At 51.8% G+C, this 24770-nt stretch overlaps 1 protein-coding gene and 2 non-coding genes across 4 annotated transcripts in view; all 3 read right to left on the minus strand.

Moving 5' to 3' along the window:
- LOC137313777 (ubiquitin-like modifier-activating enzyme 1) overlaps window positions 1-23045 on the minus strand; it is a 41086-nt gene extending 18041 nt beyond the window's left edge. Inside the window, exons 1-13 of one of the 2 annotated variants that reach the window (XM_067979569.1) lie at window positions 22925-23045; window positions 15608-15730; window positions 13905-13963; window positions 13372-13540; window positions 10600-10734; window positions 9631-9737; window positions 8420-8510; window positions 8187-8319; window positions 6733-6830; window positions 5561-5707; window positions 4765-4941; window positions 2069-2176; window positions 364-444 (exon numbers count right to left, since the gene is read on the minus strand). In XM_067979569.1, the coding sequence (XP_067835670.1) occupies window positions 364-444; window positions 2069-2176; window positions 4765-4941; window positions 5561-5707; window positions 6733-6830; window positions 8187-8319; window positions 8420-8510; window positions 9631-9737; window positions 10600-10734; window positions 13372-13540; window positions 13905-13963; window positions 15608-15730; window positions 22925-22927 (1431 nt within the window). In that variant the 5' untranslated portion in view covers window positions 22928-23045. Of the gene's footprint in view, window positions 1-363; window positions 445-2068; window positions 2177-4764; window positions 4942-5560; window positions 5708-6732; window positions 6831-8186; window positions 8320-8419; window positions 8511-9630; window positions 9738-10599; window positions 10735-13371; window positions 13541-13904; window positions 13964-15607; window positions 15731-21183; window positions 21291-22924 lie in introns of those variants that run through there. The other variant, XM_067979570.1, reaches the window with a different exon arrangement.
- On the minus strand, window positions 1414-1543 carry LOC137313785 (small nucleolar RNA SNORA71). Its single transcript, XR_010961054.1, has one exon. It is a non-coding gene; the product is annotated as a small nucleolar RNA SNORA71 (small nucleolar RNA).
- LOC137313786 (small nucleolar RNA SNORA71) lies at window positions 12767-12896 on the minus strand. Its single transcript, XR_010961055.1, has one exon. It is a non-coding gene; the product is annotated as a small nucleolar RNA SNORA71 (small nucleolar RNA).
- Window positions 23046-24770: the final 1725 nt, after the last annotated feature.

Raw genomic sequence — 24770 nt, forward strand, 5'->3', positions numbered from 1 at the left:
CACATACCACTCCTTCCTCCTCCCTTTAATTTTCCTAACCAGTAGAGTGGAAATTGCAGCCTCCATTGGCACAAGTGAAGGAAATCCTGGGCTGGCAGCTTTAAGAACTGGTTTTGGGCGAGCCACGAGAGGCTGGTCACTGAACATTGGGCTCTTCACATCGTGTGCCTTTGACTGACCGACCGACAACACTGCGCCGTCTGCCCGAGCTTCCAGCGCAAGGAAGAGCTCTCCCCACCCCTCCCCGCTATGAGAGGGAGAGAATCCCCCCCCCACCCACCCCCAGGAGAGGCCAGGCTGCATTTCACCCAACAACCCCGCCACCCCCGTCCAATTCTACGGGCTCGACCCACGTGTACTTACCAGGAAGTACTTCAGCTTGGAGAGTTTCTCTTGCATGGCAGCACCAAACACCGCGATCTGGCCATCGTAGCGGCAGTTCCTCTGCACAGAAAAAAGGAGCACGGTGACGAGGGACTTTCCAACAACACAACAGGCGAAGAGGATCTGAGGGAGGCCACCTAGAAAGACCCTACAGCACCATCCGACTGTTTGAAACCCCCCCCCGGGTCCACGCCACACGTTTATCACTGGGGTGATGAGCTTCCCGACGTCAGCCCTAAATTTCCGTGGCTCAGCGAGCATCACTCACCCCCCGGAGTCCGAAGGTCGCGGGGTCGAGCCCCACTCTAGAGACTCCAGCACATAATCCAGGCCGACACTCTCCGGGGGCCGCACTGAGGGAGCGCTGCGCTGTCGGAGGGGCCGTCTATCGGATGAGACGTTAAACCGAGGACCCGTCTGCCCCTCTCAGGTGGACGTAAAAGATCCCACGGCCACTACTGGAAGAGGAGCAGGGGGGAGTTCTCCCCGGTGTCCTGGGGCCAATATTTATCCCTCGACCCACATCACAGATGATCTGGTCATTTATCACAGTGTTGTTTGTGGGAGCTTGCTGTGCACAAATTGGCTGCCACATTCCCCACATTACAAGTGACTACACATCAAAAATTATTCATTGGCTGTAAAGCGCTTTGGGACGTCCCGAGGTCAAGGCACTGGAGAAATTAAAGTCCTTTGATTCTTTAAGATTCCCTCTCCTCCAGAATGACCTGTAACCCCAGTCCTCCTGTCACCATTCAGTTTGAAGCACTGTTCAGGATCTACCCTTCCCAATCCTGTACCGCAGATTCCCTCCCTCCGTCACCTCCGTTCCGGGATGATCAGACTCCCTCCCTCCCTCAGTCGCCTCCTCTCGGGGGTGACCAGAATCCCCAATGCTCAGCCCTCACGCAGTACGGGGCCGACTGGAATTCCATCGGAAGATCGCTGCCGGGCTGTCTCGCCGCGGCAACGAGGTCCCGGAACCGGACGGACTAAATAAAACTCTGGGAGCGCAGCCTCCGCCGAATCTGTCCAAAAGTAACGAGGTTCCCTGGGAACCACATCCCAGGGAACACGGGAATAAACCTTTGTGTTACTGTTCCTGCAGTATCAATGACCAGGCAACAGGACAGTGCCAAAGTCACTTTCGAATGCAGGGTACCCACCGCGAGTATTAACCTGACCGGAGGCAGAGATACCAACCCTCGCCCGCTGCCCAAAGATCACATTCTAGCTGGTATCACCCCGCAGTGCGGGTCACAGACAAAAAGCGAAGGGGTTAGTACCCCCCCGGGCAGCGTTAGTCTCCTGACCTCCCCCTCCCTCCCTCCCTCCGCCTCACTACACATCTCACCAGACGGTTGATGACGGTTCGTTCTGATGCTCTGCACTGTCCCGGGCCGGGCTTGGCTCTAACGAAGAGTCCCAGGCCCCGATGCCTGGCACTGAGTGGGGGGGGGGGGGGCCAGATGTCAAATTACAATCTATTACCGACTAACGCACTCTGAACACAGGACTTAATGTTCAACACAATTACTGCCATTTTATTCCTGGTCTCATTCCCAAATAGAACCCCCCCTCCCCCCACTTCATGACACGTGAATTCACGACCCCCCCTCAGCAGTCCGTGCTGCTCCCGATCCAGCTATCACAAGGCGCTGTGCGATTTAGGCTGTAAACTTACGAAGCTGCAGGACTCGGCAGTGAGCGAGGCCTCGTTCTCCTCGGGCATGGACTCCAGGGAATCGAAGTACAGCCACTGCATGATCGGTGTGAACTTGCCGGTACAAGACTGAAAAGGGGAAAGGGCACAAGACAGGTCTCAGCATCGACAGGTCGCACGTGGGTCAGCCAGCAGATGCAGGCCGACACCTGCCACTAGAACAAACGGCCAAACACTCGGACTGACACAGCGGAAACGAGAATAAACCGCACTGTGTCCCTCGATCTCATCCCCATGGTGCATCGCATCATAGCCTAGAACCTGCCAGCTCAGTTTTCAGGAGTTGCAGATGCAGCGTGAGGTGGTGCATTTTAGTAGGAAGAATAAGGAGGCCACATACTCCTGGGAAAATAGAGTTTAAATGGAGTAAAGGGGAAATCGAGGGTACAGATGCACAAATCACAAAGTAGCAACGCAGGTTAATAAGGCCAGAAAAAAAGCAAACCAAGCACTGGGGATCGTTTCTAGAAGGATAGAATTGAAAATCAGAGAAGTTATATTAAACTTATATAGAACTTTGGTTAGACCACACTTGGAGCACTGTGCACAGTTCTGGTCTCCATATACCTTGGTTAGACCACACTTGGAGCACTGTGCACAGTTCTGGTCTCCATATACCTCGGTTAGACCACACTTGGAGCACTGTGCACAGTTCTGGTCTCCATATACCTTGGTTAGACCACACTTGGAGCACTGTGCACAGTTCTGGTCTCCATATACCTCGGTTAGACCACACTTGGAGCACTGTGCACAGTTCGGGTCTCCATATACCTTGGTTAGACCACACTCGGAGCACTGGGCACAGTTCTGGTCTCCATATACCTTGGTTAGACCACACTCTGAGCACTGTGCACAGTTCTGGTCTCCATATACCTTGGTTAGACCACACTCGGAGCACTGGGCACAGTTCTGGTCTCCATATACCTTGGTTAGACCACACTCTGAGCACTGTGCACAGTTCTGGTCTCCATATACCTTGGTTAGACCACACTCGGAGCACTGGGCACAGTTCTGGTCTCCATATTATAAAAAAGGATACAGAGGCACTGGAGGAGGTGCAAAAAAGATTTAATATGATACCAGAACTGAGGTTATAACTATCAGGAAAGATAAATATAAGATAGTCACTAATAAATCCAATCGGGAATTCAGGAGAAACTTCTTTACCCAGAGAGTGGTGAGAATGTGGAACTCGCTCCCACAGGGAGTGGTTGAGGGGAATAGAGATGAATTTAAGGGGAAGTACACGAGGGAGAAAGGAATAGAAGGATGTGCTGATAGGATGAGGTGAAATAGAGTGGGAGAATAAACTAGTTAGAAATTACAGGACAGAAATAGCCTATGTACGCCAAAACAGACCAGGCTATTCACTAAATCTCCCCTCCCACCCTCCCTGAAGGTGCTGCCACCTTTTGCTGGGTACAAAAAACCACAAGGGCCCTTTTAGTACCTCAACCAAGTTACCATTCTTCACTGGTGAGCCCGGGAGACCTGTGGGGTTAAGGTGCCAACTCACGTCCAATCAGTAGGTGGGATCGGTACCACAAGGTGAGGCAGACAGAGTTAGAAATAGCAAGAACACAGTGACAGGATGAAGCAGTTAAGCTTGTCCGATCATATCACTGGGAGCGTTTTGTACTGTGCTGAATACATCTTTCATGGTGGCAGAAACAAGTTGAGAAGGATGTTAAAAAGGCAGACGGGATCCTGGGCTTTATAAACAGAGGCATAGAGTACAAAAGCAAGGAAGTTATGATGAACCTTTATAAAACATTGGTTCGGCCACAACTGGAGTTTTGTAACGTATTCTGGGCACCGCACTTTAGGAAGGACGTCAAGGCCTTGGAGAGGGTGCAGAGGAGATTTACCAGAATGCCAGCAGTTAATGTGGAGAGACTGGAGAATCTGGGGTTGTTCCCCTTGGAGCAGAAATGGTTAAGAGGAGATTTAACAGGTGTTCAAAATCATGAAGGGTTTTGATCGAGTAAATAAGGAGAAAGTGTTTCCAGTGGCAGGAGGGTCGGTAACCAGAGGACACAGATTTAAGAAAATCGGCAAAAGAACCAGAGGGGGAGATGAGGAGAATGTTTTTTACGCAGCGAGTTGTTCTGATCTGGAATTCACTGCCTGAAAGGGCAGTGGAAGCAGATTCAATAGTAACTTTCAAAAGGGAATTGGATAAATACTTGATGGGGAGAAATTTGCAGGGCTACGGGGAAAGAGCTGGCACAGGCACGGTGGGCCGAATGGCCTCCTTCTGTGCTGTATCATTCGAGGACACGCAGGTGAGGGTACCAGGCAGTACGAGTGCCCAGCTGGCAGGGCGAAACAGTCGCAGCTTCAGCCAGTTACAGGGCAATTTACAAGCTGCCAGAGCAGGCCAGGGAGCCAACCTGCATCTGCGACAGGCAGGGGGTGAGGTGGGGGCATGGGTCTGCAATGACTGAACCCAGTAACTGAAGGAGCAGCTTTGTAATGGCTCAACACAGTCCCCTCGCAAATACCCGCTACCGTTGAGGGTCTCCACTGATTCCTAATGGTGTAAGTTGGCATCCTCTACGCCACCCACAGCCCCGTTCGGGTCGCAACGAGCAACACCCCCCACCCCACCCCCCCCTCCCCACCAGGTTCCGCCATGCGAGGGGGCTCCTCGGTACCTTCATCACTTCCTGTGCTGCCACGCCGCCGATGAAGGCATTGACTGGTGCCAGGTCGCCCGCTGCCACGTAGGACAGCTTCCTGATCAGGCCCTCGTCCAGCTGCTGCTGCCTGGTGGAAGGCGAGGCCTTCTCGTTCACGCCCTTGGTCAGGTTCACCAGCTCGTCAGCGTCCGCCTGCAAAAGGGAGGCGGGGGGGGGGGGTGGAAAAAGAGAGAAAAGAAGCTTCACGCCAGGAATCCACGGCAGGTTATGGTTCGGGGCACTCGATGGTTCATTGGGGAAACGTCCTTCACCCCCCCCCGACCCCTCCACCCCCACCGACCCCTCCACCCCCACCGACCCCTCCAGTCACAACCAGCTACAATTGATAAACTCCCTCACATTTTAACGGAGATTTCATGGAGACGGCTTGGAAAGGAATCAATTCCAGGTAAACTGGCACCATTAAAAACTAATCAGATCGCTGCGCTTGTATGTGACGGCCGGTACTTGCCCCACCCTAACCCCCGGCACCCACCCTGTCCCTCGCTAGCCCCCGGCACCCACCCTGTCCCTCACAGGTACCCACCCTGTCCCTCACAGGCACCCACCCTGTCCCTCGCTAGCCCCCGGCAACCCACCCTGTCCCTCACAGGCACCCACCCTGTCCCTCGCTAGCCCCCGGCACCCACCCTGTCCCTCACAGGCACCCGGCACCCACCCTGTCCCTCACAGGTACCACCCTAACCCGTTCCTCGCTGACCCCCGGCACCCACCCCCACCTGGTCCCCAGTAACCGTCCCGTTGGTCGTACCTGATGCCTTGGCCTGGGCAGGCGGGAGTTTTTCTTCACGAACTGGTGCAGTGCCTGGAAGGCGAGATGCATCTGTGCAGGATGCTCAAACTTCGCAAAGTCCGTGGTCAGAATGTCTGGTTCACACAGCGACGCTTTTAAGGATTTCTAGGGGGGGGGGGGGGGGGGAAAAAAAAGGACGGCTCGGGTTAGCAGCACCGTAATCCCAGCGACACTCTCTGTGAACAGTCAGTCAGCGGAAACCACTGCTGATCCTCAGGCACGCTCTTCAATTCTCCTCAGCACCTCCAGGCAACAGAGCAGGCCGCGTCCTGTTGGTTATCCCAGAGTCAGCCGTGGCGCACCCGGGAGTACCCTCGCCCGAGTCAGAAGGTCGTGGGCTTGAGCCTCACTCCAGGACCCGAGCCGACACTCCTGGTGCAGTCCTGCACGCTGTTCGAACGACATATTGAACCAAGGTCCTGCCTGCCCAACGTGGGAGAATGTTACAGTTCCCACGGAATCGTGAGAAGAACAGGGCGTTCACCCCAGTGTCCTGGGGCCAGCTTTCCTCTCTAAACCACCACCACCAAAACCAATTAAGTGGTTTAACTCATTGCAGTTTGTGGCATCTTGCTGTGCGCAAATTGGCTGCTGCATCCCACTACATAACAGTGACTGAACTTCAAAAATAATCCATTGGCTGTGAAGGGATTTGGGTCGTCTGGAGGAGATCTCTCGCGTGCAGCCACCTCCCCCCCTCACTGTCACTGACATATCGCGATGGAAGGAAAGGGAGCCAACTGGACATAACGGATAGCCACCTACATTCAAGACGGGAGTTACACAGCAGCTCTAAACTGCGCTCAGAGACCGGAGGTCAGGCATCAAATCCCGCTGAGGTCCCTCCGCACCAGGGGAAGGGACAAGAACTAACTAACCGGAGTCCGTCACCCGAGGTCAGCCCGTCATCTGTCACCAGGGCCCACCAGGGCCGTGATTTAACTGAACAAGAGCGTAGAGCCCACAGGTGTACGACTGAAGACAAGACACCATAAACCTCACAAACACAAGACGTCCACAGTCAAAACTCAACACATGACGTCCGACTCTCCCTGCGGACATCCGGGGGGGGGGGGATGAAGAGGGAATCGCCTCAAGAGTCCAGCTGCTTTGCCGCTCGACATACTTACAAAGCTCAGCTTCTTGGCCATTTTGACCTGAGACACAATCCCTCCGCGGATGTAGTCGGAAAATCCTGAAGTATCACAGATACTAAACGTGTACGGACCTGCAAAAAGGGGAGAGGTGAAGACACTTAGCAGATCTGGCCAGAGGGGTGTACCGTACAATCTTAGAGAACCGAGCCTGGGCTCTCGTGTCCCCCACAATTGTCTCCCATCTGTTGTACAGTCGGTGCGTGCGAGAGATCGCCTACTGGCAGAGCGCTATTTGACTACAAGGGGAGGCGCCAAACAGTTGCGTGATCTTGTTCTCACCCGACATCTCCAACACACGCTATCCAGCAGAGCCCAGACAGCAATTGTGAGATGGGCCAAATCTGGGAGCTTTCTGGACAGTGCAGCAAGCTGTGAATTTTACCCCAGTGAGAGAGATGCAGCCTCTCCTTCCCCTTGAACAGAACCCAACAGTTAAACTGTAGGAGGTCGATAGAACAGCTGAATAAATTCAATAGGACGGCAAGTAGCAGCACTGTGACTGCAGCAGTCAGCGAATCAGCCTCAGCTAACACTGGCTTCACCGAGCCCACTGCAGATCCACATCGGGGGGACGTTTACCATTTGAAACTCGCCCATTAAAAAGGTTTCCCCGGACTCTGACACACCCTCCAAATAAAATTGCGTGAACAGGCATTAGCGAAAGCTATTGAACATTTCTTTATTTTTTTTTAAACGTAGAATGTACAGGCCATTCGGCCCAACTGGTCCATGCCAGTGTTTAAGCTCCACACGAGCCTCTTCTCACCCCATCAGCCTATCCTTCTATTCCTTTCTCCCTCATGTGTTTATCCAGCTTCCCCTTAAATCCATCTCTGTTATTCACCTCAACCACTCCCTGTGGGAGTGAGTTCCACATTCTCACCACTCTCTGGGTAAAGAGGTTTCTCCTGAATTCTCTATTGGATTTATTACTGACTGTCTTATATTTATGGCCCCGAGTTCTGGTCTCCCCCACAAGTGGAAACATCTTCTCTATGTCGACCCTATCAAACCCCTTCATAATTTTAAAGACCTCTATCAGGTCACCCCTCAGCCTTTCTAGAGAAAAGAGCCCCAGCCTGTTCAGGCTTTTCTGATCAGGAAAGACTGAAGGGGGAAGGGTTGCGTCAGAGTTCGGGGACACTGGGGCGGGGGCCTGTGGAAGAACGCGCCGGGAGTCTGGAATTCAACGTGGTGAGGGTGCACGGGGCAGGAGGAGGAGGAGGAATGGACACGTCTCACAGGCACTCCAACACCCGGACTGGACAGAGATAACATAGCGTTTGATCTCGGGTACAAAGATTGGGCAGAGACTGATGCAGAGTAGAGAAAGGGAAATTATTTTTACTGGTACAGCCTAGTGCGGGAGGTCAGTTGTCCCTCCCTCCAACAAAGACACCAGGGGTCAAGACATCAGAAATACTGACCCAGCACTTTGATCTCCACCGGATCACAATTGTTGAGCTCCTTCATGCCTTGAATTTCGGTGAAGGTCACAAAGTCGCCACTCTCAAACCCGTGCCTGGCTTCGTCCAAACAGGTCACCACCCCAGGATTGTCCTGAAACACAACGCCAGAGTCAGTGCCCGCTCCCGCCACACACACACGAACAGGTTTAAAGCGGCAGGTTACTGAAGCGAGGGAGGAAGGCAGCCCTTACCTTCGTGATCATCGAGACCATGGCGCTCAGCGGCTGCTCTCCATTCGTATCCAACACTATCATCTCTTCACCAAAGTCACAGAACAGTTGCCTGGGGGACCAAACGTGGGCAGAGTTTAGTAACAGAGGGCTGCAACGACGATGCAACTGTAACTGGACGACTCCCAGACCCTGCGGGTTAGGAACATAGGAACAGGAGTAGGCCATTCAGCCCCTCGTGCCTGCTCCGCCATTTGATAAGATCATGGCTGATCTGTCATCTAACTCCATATACCTGCCTTTGGCCCATATCCCTTAATACCTTTGGTTGCCAAAAAGCTATCAATCTCAGATTTAAATTTAGCAATTGAGCTGGCATCAATTGCCGTTTGCGGAAGAGAGTTCCAAACTTCTACCACCCTTTGTGTGTAGAAATGTTTTCTAATCTCGCTCCTGAAAGGTCTGGCTCTAATTTTTAGACTGTGCCCCCCTAGTCCTAGAATCCCCAACCAGCGGAAATAGTTTCTCTCTATCCACCCTATCCGTTCCCCTTAATATCTTATAAACTTCGATCAGATCACCCCTTAACCTTCGAAACTCTGGAGAACACAACCCCAATTTGTGTAATCTCTCCTCGTAACTTAACCCTTGAAGTCCGGGTATCATTCCAGTAAACCTACGCTGCACTCCCTCCAAGGCCAATATGTCCTTCCGAAGGTGCGGTGCCCAGAACTGCTCACAGTACTCCAGGGTTCAGTTTACATCCGCCGGATAAAACTCGCACTAACAGCACCACGTCAAAACACACTCCTCAATTACTCTGAATCCGGTTTCCAGATCAAACTTGAAGGCAGCAACGAGGAGTGGCCCAGACAGCCCTTCCCTATCCCAATTCCCCACGGTGAGCTCTCCCTCTCCACAAACCCGCTTCCGGGCCAGCTCCCTCCCAACGATTGCCACCATCTGGTTACTCATCAGGTTTAGAATCCAGTGCCCAGAGGGAGGGGAGTGTTCCCTGGATATCTGATGTTTTAACCCCCCGCTGCTTTCAACAAAACCGCTTTGGGACATCTTTACCCATCCCCCCCCAGCACCAGATCGCCGTGAGGGGAAATTCAACTTCAAATACATCGAGGAACAGATACTTCTCCCTTCGTGTTACCTGAATATTAAGTACCCTCTACAGACTCTCCCTCATGGCTTCAGGCAGCCCGTGTCTCGCTCCCACTCACCCGAACAGCCCCTTGGTGTCAGCTACGATGAACTTGATTCCTTTGCTGTGGCAGAATTCCCCGACCCTCAGCTGCTCCTCCAGGGAAGAATTGGTGAGCACCACCACCTTTTAGAAATAATTAAGAAAGAGTTTGCTTTTTAAACTCGTCGATCCCCGTAACACTGCACTCTCACCCCAAGCGAGACCCCCGTTGTTGCCCCGACCCTGGCATTAAGAATGAGGACACAGCAACCAGTCGGTGCCCCAAACCGAAGAGTCCTCAGGCATCCAACACATTTTATTCCCCTCTTTCCCCACTCGCTCCTTTGCCTGGCACGGTCCCCACAGCCGCTCTCCCGATATTCGGGGTGCGAACCTGGAGCGCAGGGTCAGTGAGCTGCGGAGGGAGGGCCTGAGCACCCCCCCCCCCCCCCGCAAACCAGGGATCGCCACACTCCCTGGATGGTGTAACAAGTCCCAGGTTTAAACCGCGGGCTCTGAAATTGGCCCGATCACGGTCCTGTGACTCCAGGACAGGTGGACAGGACCCGCCACAGCGCGAAAGGCAGCGCGAGACGCTCACCGGCTGAGCGCTCGAGAGCAGCAGCCACACTTGTGCACACGGCTGGAGAGTACCTCCCCCAGGTGCAGCTGCGCACCAACACGGGAGTGCCTCCCGGATAGCAGAGGAAACGGCAGCGAGAACTCAACCCCTGGGCCGCAGCGTTCAAACGAGAACGCAATTTAAACAAAAAACGCAAACTTGAACTAAGCTGAAACACTTTAACAGCAAATATCCAGGGAGACAGTGAGATTAGCAGCCAGGTGCATTGCAGGCTAGTTTGTCCTCTGGCAGAGGTGGGGTGGGGAGAGGGGACCTTGCTTCCATTTTGCCCCCCTCCCCAAGCGGCAAGGGACTCGTCCCACTCCGTCTGAAACCCTGCACCCCATTCAGAAGCGGGGCCCAATTCCTCCCTGGGTCACGTACCTGGAACTGCTGCACATATTCCTCGGTCAGCTCCCCCGTGTAGGCAGACACCGGCACGTAGGTATTCAGCTCTGCTAGCCGGGGCTGGGAAACCTCAGCTCGGTTCTTAGACAGGTCCGCTTCCCTAAGGTAGAACTGATGGGAAAGGGGGGGGGGGGTGGGGAAGACAAGACAACGAGCCAAGTTAGTTCTGTAGCAGAAGTTTATAAGATATTAAGGCGAACGGATAGGGTGGATAGAGAGAAACTATTTCCGCTGGTGGGGATTCTCGGAGAAGTCTAAAAATTAGAGCCAGACCTTTCAGGAGCGAGATTAGAAAACATTTCTACACACAAAGGGTGGTAGAAGTTTGGAACTCTCTTCCGCAAATGGCAATTGATACTAGCTCAATTGCTAAATTTAAATGTGAGATAGATAGCTTTTTGCCAACCAAAGGTATTAAGGGATATGGGCCAAAGGCAGGTATATGGAGTTAGATCACAGATCAGCCATGATCTTATCAAATGGCGGAGCAGGCACGAGGGGCTGAATGGCCTACTCCTGTTCCTATGAACAGCAAAAGAGTGAAGGCGATTACACAAGTGAACGATTTAAACTCCTTCCAGTGACACCGGGAACCCAGGGGCTCGGGTTACACCTTGTTGCATTTATACAGAACCTCATACATCCCCGGGACGTCCCAAAGCACTTCACATCCAATCACTTTCTGAAGTGCGGTCACTGTTATAAAGCTATCCCAGTGGCCATTTTGCGCACAGCAAGATCCCACAGGCAGCACTGGGTTTGGGGGGTGTCTGCTCTTCTCCAAATAAAATATTTCCTTTTTTTGGTGTTAAATCTGCATTATTTCCTTTAAAGCAACGTGCAAATACTGGCTTCACCAGGCGAGAAAGAATTGCTGGAGCTGTATTCATCACTCCAGCTGCACTGGGGCCTCACAGCCACAGATCCGTGCAGATGCACTCCCTCCCTCCCTCCGTCCCTCGGTGAAACGTCACCGTTGCACAAAGAGACTTAAACGTTTGAGACAAACCCCACGTTGTCTTATGCACCTCCTTAAAACTCGAACTGCGAAAGTTTCACAAAAACACAGACGGACTTAATTAATCCCTTTTATAATTAATTGCAGATTTATAAAAGAAAACAGATTTACTTAAAAGGGTGCGATGATTTTTTTTTAAATGGTAATATTTTTATTACCTGTAATAATCCATCCCCATGTGGGGAACATCAAATATCCCACTTTTTCACCTCTTGCAAATATTATCTCTCGAGAAAAGACTGAGGGGTGACCTGATCGAGGTCTTTAAGATTATGAAGGGGGTTTGATAGGGTCGACGTAGAGAAGATGTTTTCACTTGTGGGGGAGTCCAAAACAAAGGGCCACAAATATAAGATGGTCAGTAATAAATCCAATCGGGAATTCAGGAGAAACTTCTTTACCCAGAGAGTGGTGAGAATGTGGAACTCACTCCCACAGGGAGTGGTTGAGGTGAATAACAGATGGATTTAAGGGGAAGCTGGATAGACACATGAGGGAGAAAGGAATAGAAGGATATGCTGATAGGGTGAGATGGAGTAGGGAGGGAGGAGGCTCGTGTGGAGCATAAACACAGACACAGGCCAGTTGGGCCGAATGGCCTGTTTCTGTGCTGTAAATTCTATGTAATAACCAAGATAAAAAATCCTGAAGAAATTAAATTAAAATGATAAAGTACAGAGGGTGGGGGAATCAGATGAAGGATCACTATCAGCCACACCTACAATCACTCACACATCCAACTGGCCGAGACAATTCGAGTTTTTGTCTCTGTCCACAAGTCAATCACTGCGTGAAGAGCTCCCACATTAATCCAGAATTTGTCTCCATATCTTGGGAGCCCACGGTCTACACCCAATAGTCATGGTTTCACTGGCATTCTTCAAGATTCACCTTCCCTACATCCTGTACCTCAGACTCCCTCTGTCCGTCACCTCCTTTCCGGGGTGATCAGACTCCCTCCCTTACCCACTTTCCGGGGTGACCAGAATCCCCAAAGCTCAGACCTCACGCAGTACGGAGCCAGCTGGAATTCCATCGGAAGATCGCTGCCGGGCTGTCTCGCCGCGGCAACGAGATCCCGGAACCGGACGGACTAAAACTCGGGAGCGCAGCTTCCACTGAATCTGTCCAAAAGTAACGAGGTTCCCTGGGAACCACATCCCAGGAAACACGGGAATAAACCTTTGTGTTACTGTTCCTGCAGTATCAATGACCAGGCAACAGGACAGTGCCAAAGTCACTTTCGAATGCAGGGTACCCACCGCGAGTATTAACCTGACCGGAGGCAGAGATACCAACCCTCGCCCGCTGCCCAAAGATCACATTCTAGCTGGTATCGCCCCGCAGATAGTTTAGTCCTTGGGACTGTGTTGGTCTCCTCACTCCCACCCTCCTGGCGCACTGCAATCCGACATCTCACCCAATGCTGACAAGGAGTTCAGTCTGATGCTCTGCAGCTCATGGGCTGACACCGCCTCTAATGAAGAGCTGCAGACACTGGCTCTTAATGTATCACAGTGGCTGAAACTGGGCACAGGACTCCAGATGCAGTCTGACCAGACCTGGTTGCCTTTGGATGGTTTGAACCTCCTACCCACTTTGTATCTGGGACCGCTCCATACTCTTTTCCCCCCCCCCCCGCCCCGTTGGCCCTCAGTCGCCTCCGTCACTCTCTACTCACAAGGAAGCACAGCCCCACCTGGTCAAACAGGAGGAGAGAGATAACTTACCTGGGAGGAGAGATCCACCCACTGTGCGACCCCCTGATCATGGATAGTCACCGTCTTCACGCCTCCCAGTATCACATTCTTGGCGATCTCCAAACCTAGGCCACGCATTCCCGAAATCAGAATGTTGGCATTCTGCATGCGTTTCATGGCCTCATAGCCGAGGACGTACCTGCAAACCAACGACAACCATTAGGGAGTTTCCGACTCAACAGCAGGCTGTGGAGGGAGGTGGGGCGAGAGGGAAGGATGTGCGCAGTTTAAGGGTCTGTCTGGCGTCGCCATCTAGCACCAGGGCGCTCCTGCCCAGGTCGCCGAGTCGTGCGGCCTCTGGCTTCCTCCGCAGACAAACGACCGGGCTCCTTCTCAGCCTGGGAAAGATGTCCCTAGGTGATGGAGGGAAGGGCACTGCGGCCTGTCTTGCTCCGTTAAACAGTCTACCAGCTTGAGCCAGTGGAGCAGCCAGAGGGCACATCAGTCCAGCATTCACACCGAAATCAGTTCAAGGAGGGGGGGGAAAAAAAAGTCTCACTTACAGCTGTCGGGAGTACAGACCCTCGTCAATTTCAGCTTCATTTCCATTCTTGGCCATACCCTGAAATTAAACAGCACACGGATCAGCACCAATAACACACACACACACACACACACACACACACACACACGGTATAAACAGGGACCTGAGTGAAGACCAGGACACAGCACATACCGCAGGCACTTACGGGCCACGATCGAGATCTTAATACCAGTGTCCCTGATAGCTCAGCTGGTTACGGCAGTAGGCTGCCGAGACACAAAGTCCCCAATTCAATCCCAGGCCTGCGTTGAGTGAGCCAGTCTTAATCAGGACAACAGACAGCCTCAACACCTAAAGTAAGGAGGGGCGAATTCCCACGAATCGACCGAGAACACAAGGATGGCTCAGGTACGCAATGAAAAAAGTTCTCACACCCCAAGATCAGGGTGAAGTCACACTGTTGACTCATACATAGAGTAAAGCTCCCTCTACACTGTCCCGTCAAACACTCCCAGGGTCAGGGTACAGCATGGGTTGGATACAGAGTAAAGCTCTCTCTACACTGTCCCATCAAACACTCCCAGGGTCAGGGTACAGCACGGGTTAGATAGAGTAAAGCTCTCTCTACACTGTCCCATCAAACACTCCCAGGGTCAGGGTGCAGCATGGGTTAGATACAGAGTAAAGCTCCCTCTACACTGTCCCAGATTAGGGATAACTACCTCAGTACAGACCCATTAATCCAACAGCAACCAAGGTGCAAAAGGGGACAGAAAGCAGCCATTATCGGTCACCAATACACAAAGCGGTGAGACACCACCTCCAAACTAGATACATACTCCCACCTGAAGAGGGAACATTGCTGCAGTTCGCAAGTGCCGAGACTCAGTGCTGCCCCCAACATGACAAAACACAAGAAACCAACAAGTGTGCCCCTCATCCGCTGGGTGTCCCGACACGACACAGCACTCCCGCAGCCTCCACCCCCCTGCACTTACCCTTTTGGCTAACTCACTGAAGCAACATCTTACTCCAGCCTGTGCTGCCAAATCGAGTGGAAGCCAAGCTTCTCCCTACATGGAAAGAATCACTCCCTTCGACCGTCGATGCAACTGTCCCCCTGAGGGACAAGTGACTCATGCACTTCCTCAGCTGCTGATGATGCACTACAGATGGGAGGCCAGAGAAAGATTTCTTGGCCGAGAACGAAGGAAGGAAAGGAGACGCAGACTACATCGATTGCACTGTTTTGGGTCCTAAGCTGAGTAATGTATAATTAAGTAGTGCAAATAATGTCTGACTCATGATCCAATTTGAAGCACTTACGTCAAACAGGGGCAAAGAACAACCAAGCACCCAGCTCCTGAGATTACAGTTAAGGCACTTTGCTCTCCTCCCCATCCCTCCTGAAAGTGCTGACTCACTGCAAGCAACGGGCTTCAAAACACCAGGCGGCTGAAATCACCCAGTGTCCGTGCACCAGACTTCCAGCAAGGCCGAGGGGGCTAACAGCAGAAATGCTGACCCAACTATAGCATGCACAGTGCCCACAGCACAAACACCAGCAGCTAACTTCTCCACCATCAGTTACTCGATTCTGACTGGTGTTGGCACTATTGCCCTCTGACCATGGCGGCGTCCTCCACCCACACCCACAGGCTCCTGGTTTCTATCGACACCCCCCCGCCACCCCCCCGCTGGACGTTCCCGGTGAGCACTCACGTTAGCGGGAGTTGCAGGAGACGGAGTCCGTAGAGAGTTGACGGAGGAGCAGTTGGAAGCAGTCTTTGGCTCTGCTGCAGACACGGATACACGGCGCTTCTTGGAAAGCGGAGAGCTGGACATCTGGACAGGACGACAGAGAGGAGAGAGAGAGAGAGAGAAATGAGAACACAGGAATAACGGGAGAGAAAAGGGTGGCACTGGATATCTGAAGCGGCCATAGGACGGAACATAGTAATCTACCCATCGACTCGCCCGCCTAGGGTGGGCTCAGGTAACCTTCAATACAGCCACAAAACTCTTGTTCGAAACAGCATACAAACTTGGTCCAAATGATGGACAACAGAGAGGCTCGCTGATCGAGGCGAGCTCTGAACTGATGTGTTTAATGGACGTTAACAAGTCGCGGTAAACAATAATTTCCCCGAAACCCCACACTTCCCACCGTGCCAAATGCCTCCCAGGACAGCCTTTCTCCCAACACTACAGCGAATTTATCCAACGAGATCCCGAGCCAGTTGGACCAGGAAATCCCAGGTGGAGAAAGAGAGACAATTTAAATAATATAGCAATGCAACTAGTGGGGCACAACCACCAACCAGACCCGGTCTCCGTCCGGTGTTCAATAATCGTTCACCGAGTCCCAAAGCGCATCACACCCAATGGAGCACTTTTCAAAGTGTGGTCACTGTTGTAATGTAGGAAACGTGGCAGCCAATTTGCGCACAGCAAGATCCCACAAACAGCAACGGGATAAATGACCAGATCGTCTGTTTTTAGGTTGAGGGATAAATATTGATTGAGCTGGACACCAGGGAGAACTCCCCTACTCTGCTTCGAAATAGTGGCCGTGGGGTCTTTTACGTCCACCTGAGGGGGCTGACGGGGCCTTGGTTTAAAGTCTCATCCAAAAGAAGGCCCCTCTGACAGTGAAACGCTCCCTCAGTACCGATGCGCGCCCTCAGTACCGCCCCGACAGCGGCGCACTCCGCTCCCTCAGTACCACCCCCTCCGACAGCGGCGCACTCCGCTCCCTCAGTACCGCCCCCTCAGACGGCACAGCGCGCCCTCAGTACCGCACCGGAGTGTCAGCCTGGATTATGGGGCTCGAACCCACAGCCTCCTGACTCAGAGGGGAGAGTGCTACCACCGAGCTATGGCTGACATCGGTGCAAGCAACAGGCACGACCCCGCTCAGGCGTGCCGACTGGGTGCGGAGGAGAGACGAGCGTCAGAAATGCCAGGCAGAACAAGGCCACAGCGAGCCAGAGAATTGGTCGACCCGAGATTCCCATCACTTGTATCACGTTGCCTGTACTTGATGCAAATTCTGAACCTCCCTCCATGCTGTAAAATTCCATGGATTTTGCCCCCACAAAGCAGCAGCACTCTCAATACCAGCGCAGAAATATACTAATCAAAAAACTGGGCGGATGCCGAACACTTGACAGTTTGCAGGCAGATACCTGCCTGCACAACAGTCCCAAGACACATCAGACTGGTTCTAAGCTTTAGTGAGTGAACCTCATGTCTCCACACATCCAGCAAACACATGCCGAACCTGAACGAGATCGTTCAATCAATTTCTTTACCCAGAGAGTGGTGAGAATATGGAACTCGCCATCACAGGGAGTGGTTGAGGCGAATAACAGATGGATTTAAGGGGGAAGCTGGATAAACACATGAGGGAGAAAGGAATAGAAGGATTTGTTGATGGGGGGAGACGAAGTAAGGTGGGAGGAGGCTCGTGTGGAGCACAAACGTCGGTATAGACCTGTTGGGCCGAATGGCCTATTTCTGTGCTGTAAAATCTATGCGAGCTCCCTACACTAATTTGGGGTGGGGATGAGAAAGTCTGGAGGATAGATCAAAGAACACCAAATCAGGCACTGGAGGAGGGAAGAGAAAGGAGACACCGTCGAACAGAATATAAAATGCAGATTGAAAACAGCAGGACAAATGATTAATCGGCCACGGGCCGCTGGCTAGAGTTAACGCCAGCATAAAACGTATTTATGCAGGGACAGTAAATAACAAACAGCAGAGATTGACACTCCCTGCTAAATAATTAACTCGAGCCAGGCTTGGAAGCTGCCACCTGCAATGGTTGTGAGCAAGGACCATTGTAACGGAGTTAACGAAAGGTCCGTCTTCAAGCCGGATCCAGCAGCTCAAAAGCATTTTCAAACCCACAATGGTTTAAAGTGATCTGGAACAAAGCAGCTCGCAATGTTTGGTGGGAATCAGGTTTACCTTCCCTAATGACCTGCAATTGCAAAAGAGCAGGAAGCAAAAAGGGGGCACCATCCTCCTCCCCCCCCCCGGTAAGGATGGGCCTAATTCAAAGATTTCTGAGCATGCTCAAGATGGAGGGCACAAATCAGCATGGGTCACCCTTTTTATTAAAAAAGCCAGCCGTTCCAATCAGTGTGCATATACTTTAAGATTCCAGTCGACGCTAAAACAATATGAATAATTCAAAAAATAAGTTATACCTATCAGGAAGGGCTGAGCAGGCCGGGGCTCTTTTCTCTAGAAAGGCAAAGGCTGAGGGGTGACCTGATAGAGGTCTTTAAATTATGACGGTGTTCGATAAGGTCGACGTAGAGAATATGCTTCCGCTTGTGGGGGAGACCAGAACTAGGGGCCATAAATATAAGATGGTCACTAATAAATCCAATTGGGAATTCAGGAGAAACTTCTTTACCCAGAGAGTGGTGAGAATGTGGAACTCACCAGTTGGGGCGAATAACATAGATGCATTTAAGGGGAAGCCTGATCAACACACGAGGGAGAAAGGAATAGAAGGATATGCTGATAGGGTGAGATGAAGAGGAGACTCGTGTGGAGCATAAACACCGGCATGGACCAGTTGGGCCGAATGGCCTGTTTCTCTGCTTTAAATTCTGTGTAAAAAATCCGGAGCTCTCCTTAAAGCCAAGAGTGAAATCAGCCCAATGGGCCAAGTGTCTAGTCGCTAAATATCAAGAGTGAAACCCATGGGGTGGAAAGACGTACAGCACCTTTCACATCCACAGGAGACTGCAAAGCGTTTCACAGCCCATTAACTACTTCTGAAGTGCAGTCACTTATACAGGGAAACACGGCAGCCAAAATGGAAGATTCTCAGACAGCAGAGAGATGAAACGACCAGCCAATCTGGCGGACAAATATTGACCAGGACACCAGGAGAGCTCCCTGCGCTTCTTCCGATAGTGTGATGGGATCTATTACATCCCCCTTGAACAGGGGGACGGGGCCTCGGATTATCGTCTCGTCCGAAGGGCGGCACCTCCGACAATGCAGCACTCCCTTGGAACGTCTGTCTGGATACGGGGCTTGAATCTACAATGTGTCGGAGCTCTCGTTCACTGAAGTCTCCCCGCTAGTGAGAAAAGCAGGCAGCCAGAAGGAAGTGTGGAGGATTCTGCCTGTGCAAAAACCCCAAAATTATAAAACCAACAGAATTTACTTTAGGAGGTAGGTTTGCAACTGAAATTCGAAGAAGAACATTTCGCTTTCTCAAAGGGCCGGCACACTCACGATGGGCCAAATGGCCTTATCCTGTGCTGTAAGATTCCATGATTCTTGCAGGACCAGCTCGCTCCCAAAACAAAAAAAAACTCAAACAGCTCCCACCTCTTGCAACCGAAGCAAACATTCCAATGCATGGAATAAAATGAGTCGGGGGAAGAGATTACACCCAGTAAGCCGGCAGGAGATGCTGTCTGCTGTATGACGACATTATATCAGCCACTTACACTGGTCCCCAGGGTACGTTTGGTTTAAACAAACGACGCAGAGCACTTCTGTTACCTTCACCCACGTTCCCCCAGCAGGAATATACTAAGATTGCACAAAGCCACCCGATATATAGCTCTCTCTCTCTCGAGGTAAAATGCCTGCAATTTACCCCAAATACGGGTGGTGAAAGACTGCAGTCGAGTCATTCCTCATCACAAGCGCAGAAATCTGATACCCAAAAACCAGGCAGGTCTGCAGGGCTCTGCCCATTTAGTAGCCAGCTTGGCTCATTGGTGGGGTGCGGAGACCGAGATTTAAAACAAAACACAGCTGGGATTTGTCCCCACTCAAATCCAGGAGCGAGACAGTGCTTCGTGGGGCTGAGTCACCCAGCTGGAGAAGCTGCGCCCTTTTAGCGGGTCAAAACGGCAGCAGTTCCCCCCCCCCCGTGAGGAGTTGGGTCGCGAAGGGGAAAGGCGGGTCACTGAGACTGTGCCTCGCCAATCTACACCCAAGTCATCAGCAACAGGAGGAGGCCGTTCAGCCCCTCGAGTCTGTTCCGCCAGTCAATCAGATCATGGCTAATCTGTATCCTATTTACCCACCTTGGCGCCATATCCCTTAATGCAAAAATCTATCAATCTCAGATTTAAAATGAATTGAACTAGCATCTACTGGCCTTTGTGGGAGGGGGTTCTTCACGCAAAGGGTGGTAGAAGTGTGGAAGTGGTTCCGAACTCCTCTCTCGAACGGCCTGGCTCTGATTTTAAGGTTTTGTCCCCTTGTACTAGACTCCCCGACCAGCGGGAAAACCGTCCCCTCGATCTACCCTATCAATTCCTTTCAAAATCCTTTAAAATAAAACCTCACCACCCCCCTCCCCCCTTAACCTTCCAGAGAAAATACAAGCCTAGTTTGTGTGACCTCGCCTCATAATTAAACAAACACACACGAGAGACGCGTCCAGCGGGAGAGAAAAAAAGGCTCGCGCTCCGCGTCCGCGAGGAAGACGACTTCCGGAGCCTCGTTTCGCAGTTTTGCACGTCGCGGGGGCGCCGGACGGACACCCCCCCCCCCCCCCTCGGAAAATGGTTTTCTTCCGTTCCTCTGCCTCCCTTTCACGCGTTTGGTTCCGCCGTCAGTAAAACCGAACCAGATCTAATTCTAAAAGGAAAACGTAGGACGGACAGAACCCGTTTAAACCCACTGCCCCCCGGGGGGGTGGGGTGCCCCTCTCGACCGGTCTTTCCACCTCCCAGCCGGCTCGATCTGCCAACCCTGGAAAAGGGGCCCGGAATACTGCAGCTCCCCACCTTTATAAATAAACAGGGAATTATTCCCATTCAACATATAAACTCATTTAATCATAGTTACATTTTAAACAATTTTATTAATCTAATTCCAAGATAATTAGTCAAATTAATCCCTGATTTATACACCCAGCTCATTTTGTGGATCAGATATTTATATTATTTCCCCCCCCCCCCAAACACTAATCCATTGGGCCTAGCAGGGACAAAAGCCCCGGTGTCGGGTAATTCGGGGGGGGGGGGGGGGGCGGTGAAGGGGTCAGGCCGGCCGCTCACGAGAGGTGTTTAGAGACGGGGGAAAAACGACGGGAGGCCCGAGGCCGCCGAAATCTGCAGACTCACAGCGCCCCAGAGCCGGGCTGTGGGGAGACGAGGAGGCCGGGGCGGGCGGGGGGGGGGGGGTGGTGCCTGTCGATGGGGGGAAAGAGGAGCTGAGGGTGGGGGGTTTAAGGAGAGGGATGAAAGGCGGGGTGGGGTGGGGTGGGCGGGTGAGGAGGACACGGTTCGCCGGCTCTCACTCACTCGGCAGCTGGTCCGGTTCCGGCTCCGACCCCGGGGCCTCTTCGCTGCTTCCGAGTCCGTCGCACAACAAAACCAAAATGGCGCCCGCCGCCGCCGCCTCCTTCCCCCTCGACCCGGAACCGAACCAGCCAGAGGCGCTGACCCCGCCTGACCCAAGTGGAGATATGGGGGAGGGGGGCAGAAAGGTTGTGGTGTATATGATCGAATTAAAAGGGGGAAACCATCATACTCACCTCTCGCCTCCTTTAAACCCTAATATATTATCCCCCTCCACCCCACACACGCCCCTTTGTCCCTATAGGAATAAAATGCCCGCATTCCCTCTTCCGCTCTCCCCCCCTCCTTCTTCTCTCGGTTGGATATCAACCAAGATGGCGGCCGCGGTTGTCCGCCGCCTCCTCCGACCCGGAACCGAATCAGCGGCGCCGGCCCGACCCCAGATTAAAGGAAAGCGAGGGGAGAACAATCGTACTCACCTCACGGCTTTCGGCTCCTTCAGCCGCCCCCACTCTCTCCCTCCTGTCCGTGTAGGATTAAAATGCCCGCAACCCCCTTCCCCGAGCGCTGTCCAAGATGGCGCCCACCATCCCGGCACCGGGACACCACGGTTAAAAGCAGCATTTTTGTTTTATTATGAACACCGTCACTTTACCTCATAATAATAAAATCCGCCGTGGTTCCCTTAGTATTTTGCTTCGTTTTCTAAAAAAAAAAAATCCCCCTCTGGATTCTTTATTTTTAACCTTGCGCTGCCACTGAGGCGCAAGATGGCGGACCGGAAGTGCTAACCAACCCCGCGAGCCGGACCGTTATACACTCTGAAGACATCATCAATTGAAATGTTTATTTATTTAAAACGTGCGTTTCGGCTTCAATGTCCTTGCAAGGTTTAGATTTTGTTTAAGATGGTTGTTTGATTTTTTAAAAAAGGGAACATTAAAAACGGGGGGAGGAATAATCAAAATGGCGGCCGCCATACGCTGAGGGGAAAAAACCGTTATGTCCAAACGGCGTCCGTTTTCTCTTCTAAAAAGAGCCTTTGCGCGCCCGTTGGAACAGGAAAATACAATTAAAGAGAGGGCAACAATATTAAATCGGTTAAAAACTACAGCCGAAACCGTTTTAATTTTTAAAAAAAGGTGCCGGTGCGGGAGGTGGAAAACTTCCGCAAGATGGCGGCCGCTGCCAAACGGTTGTGGGTCGGGCGGGCGCAACCGTAAAACTCGAACGGATTAAATAAATTTTGTGGTAAGTGGCCGCCGTCGCGCCGTGGATGTGGCGCGGGAGGGCGGGTTTTAAACTTTTACCCGCTGACACGCGGTGGGCCCTCGGAAGAGGCCGCCGAACCTTCCAGATCGGAAGGCCGGCCGGGACCCCGCGCCTTTAACGGTTAAAGGCAATGTCGGCGGCGGGGCGCGAATAAAAAAAAAAATCGGCCGACTTTTAAAAATAAATCCGCCATTATTCAAAATTCCCTTCAGGTTTATTTATTATTATTATAATGGGGGGGGGGGGGGGTTTGAAGAGATTAACCCGAGGGGGAAGAGGTAAAATTTTACGAGCATCCCGCGCCCGCCCGCTTCAAAAATCTAATGTTTTCCGGAGGGGCCAAAATAATAATTCGCCCGCCCGCGCGGCTTTTAAAAATTAAATTATTCCCCCTGCTAATAAAATTTTTTTTTTAAAAAAAAAACTTCAAGTAAATAATTTTTTTTGTTAAGAGCTCGAGGCCTTCCCTCACCATAAACCGGCCGTTCAACTGCTCCGCACGCACCGCGGCCTCGGTGAGTCCGTGCGCGGCTGCTGGTGGTGCTGCTCCCGCCGCCGCCGCCGCCCGCCCGCCTCACGGATGCCGAACGCGTGAGGTTGGCGGCTGCTGTCGTGCGTCGGGAGGCGCTGCTCCTTCACTATTTAAAACCCGCCCTCCCGCCTCTCATTTGGTTTCACATTCCCTCCCGCCCGCACCTTTTTTTTCCCCCCGACGCCACTTCTATACGTTTTATTTTTAAAAAAACTCGCCCTCCCGCCTCTGATTTTCTTTCACATTCCCGCCCGCATCTTTTTTCGACACTGCGTTTTATTTTTTAAAAAAAGTTTTATTTTAAAACTCGCCCTCCCGCCTCTGATTTTCTTTCACGTTCCCGCCCGCACCTTTTTAACCCCCGACGCCACTTCTTTACGTTTTATTTTTAAAAACTCGCCCTCCCGCTTCTGATTTTCTTTCACATTCCCGCCCGCATCTTTTTTCGACACTGCGTTTTATTTTTTAAAAAAAGTTTTATTTTAAAACCCACCCTCCCGCCTCTGATTTTCTTTCACGTTCCCGCCCGCACCTTTTTAACCCCCGACGCCACTTCTATACGTTTTATTTTTAAAAACTCGCCCTCCCGCCTCTGATTTTCTTTCACATTCCCGCCCGCACCTTTTTTCGACACTGCGTTTTATTTTTTTAAAAAGTTTTATTTTAAAACACGCCCTCCCGCTTCTGAGTTTGCTTCACGTTCCCGCCCGCACCTTTCTTTCCCCGACGCCACTTCTATACGTTTTATTTTAAAACCCGCCCTCCCGCCTCAGATTTTCTTTCACGTTCCCGCCCGCACCTTTTTAACCCCCGACGCCACTTCTATGCGTTTTATTTTAAAACACGCCCTCCCGCCTCCCACTTTGTTTCACATTCCTGCCCGCACCTTTTTCGACACTGCTTCCACGTATTTTTTTTTTAATACCTGCCCTCCCGCGCTGGACTCTGTTTCACGCTCCCTCCCGCACCTTTATTTTATTATTTATTTCATCTTGTTAAGTAAAGTTTTGAATAGTTTTACTGCTTTATTTTTATAAAGCGGTGTTTCCCACCCCCCCCCCCCCATAAAACAAATTTAAATATTTAATTTGTTTGTACAGTAGGTTTTGTTCCTCATTTTGGAAAACAAACCATTATTGACGACCCCGCTGACACTTGACCTCTAACCCGCCCCCCCCCCGCGGAAGTCATTCCTATGCAAAATGGCCGCCCCCTATGGAGTGCTGCCAATTATTAAATATTCAGGGGGGGAAGAAAGACGACAAGAAGTTTGTCTTCCGCTTAGAGACTCTTTAGTTCGTTGTTTTAATCCTAAAAAAAAATCTATTTAAAAAATGGAGCTGGGAGAACAAACCCTTACCTGCATCGTTCTTTTTCAGCCCTTCGACCCTCACTGCGCAGACTCGGCCCCGCGGTGGTTTATGGGAGTTGTGGTTTAAAGGGACCGAGCAATGGCTGTAATTCCAAAAACGGCCACTGGGGGAGGGGTTACAATAAATAACTCCATGTACAATGGGGAAGATGTCCACACGGACAGAGCTCCTGCACCAGGAGTTCATAGAAAGTAGGAGCTGGAGTAGGCCATTCGGCCCGTCGGGCCCTACCCCGCCATTCAAAACGATCGTGGCCGATCGTCTAACTCAGTGCCCTGTTCCCGCTTTTCCCCCATATCCCTTTAGCATTGAGAAAATGCATCTGTCTCCTTCTCGAATACTTCGAATGACTTGGCCTTCCCCCCACTGCCTTCTGTGGCGGAGAAACGTAAGGTTTAGTTGGGAAATTCTGA

This window comes from Heptranchias perlo, unplaced genomic scaffold, assembly GCF_035084215.1.
Source record: "Heptranchias perlo isolate sHepPer1 unplaced genomic scaffold, sHepPer1.hap1 HAP1_SCAFFOLD_482, whole genome shotgun sequence".
NCBI classification, from domain to species: Eukaryota; Metazoa; Chordata; class Chondrichthyes; order Hexanchiformes; family Hexanchidae; genus Heptranchias; species Heptranchias perlo.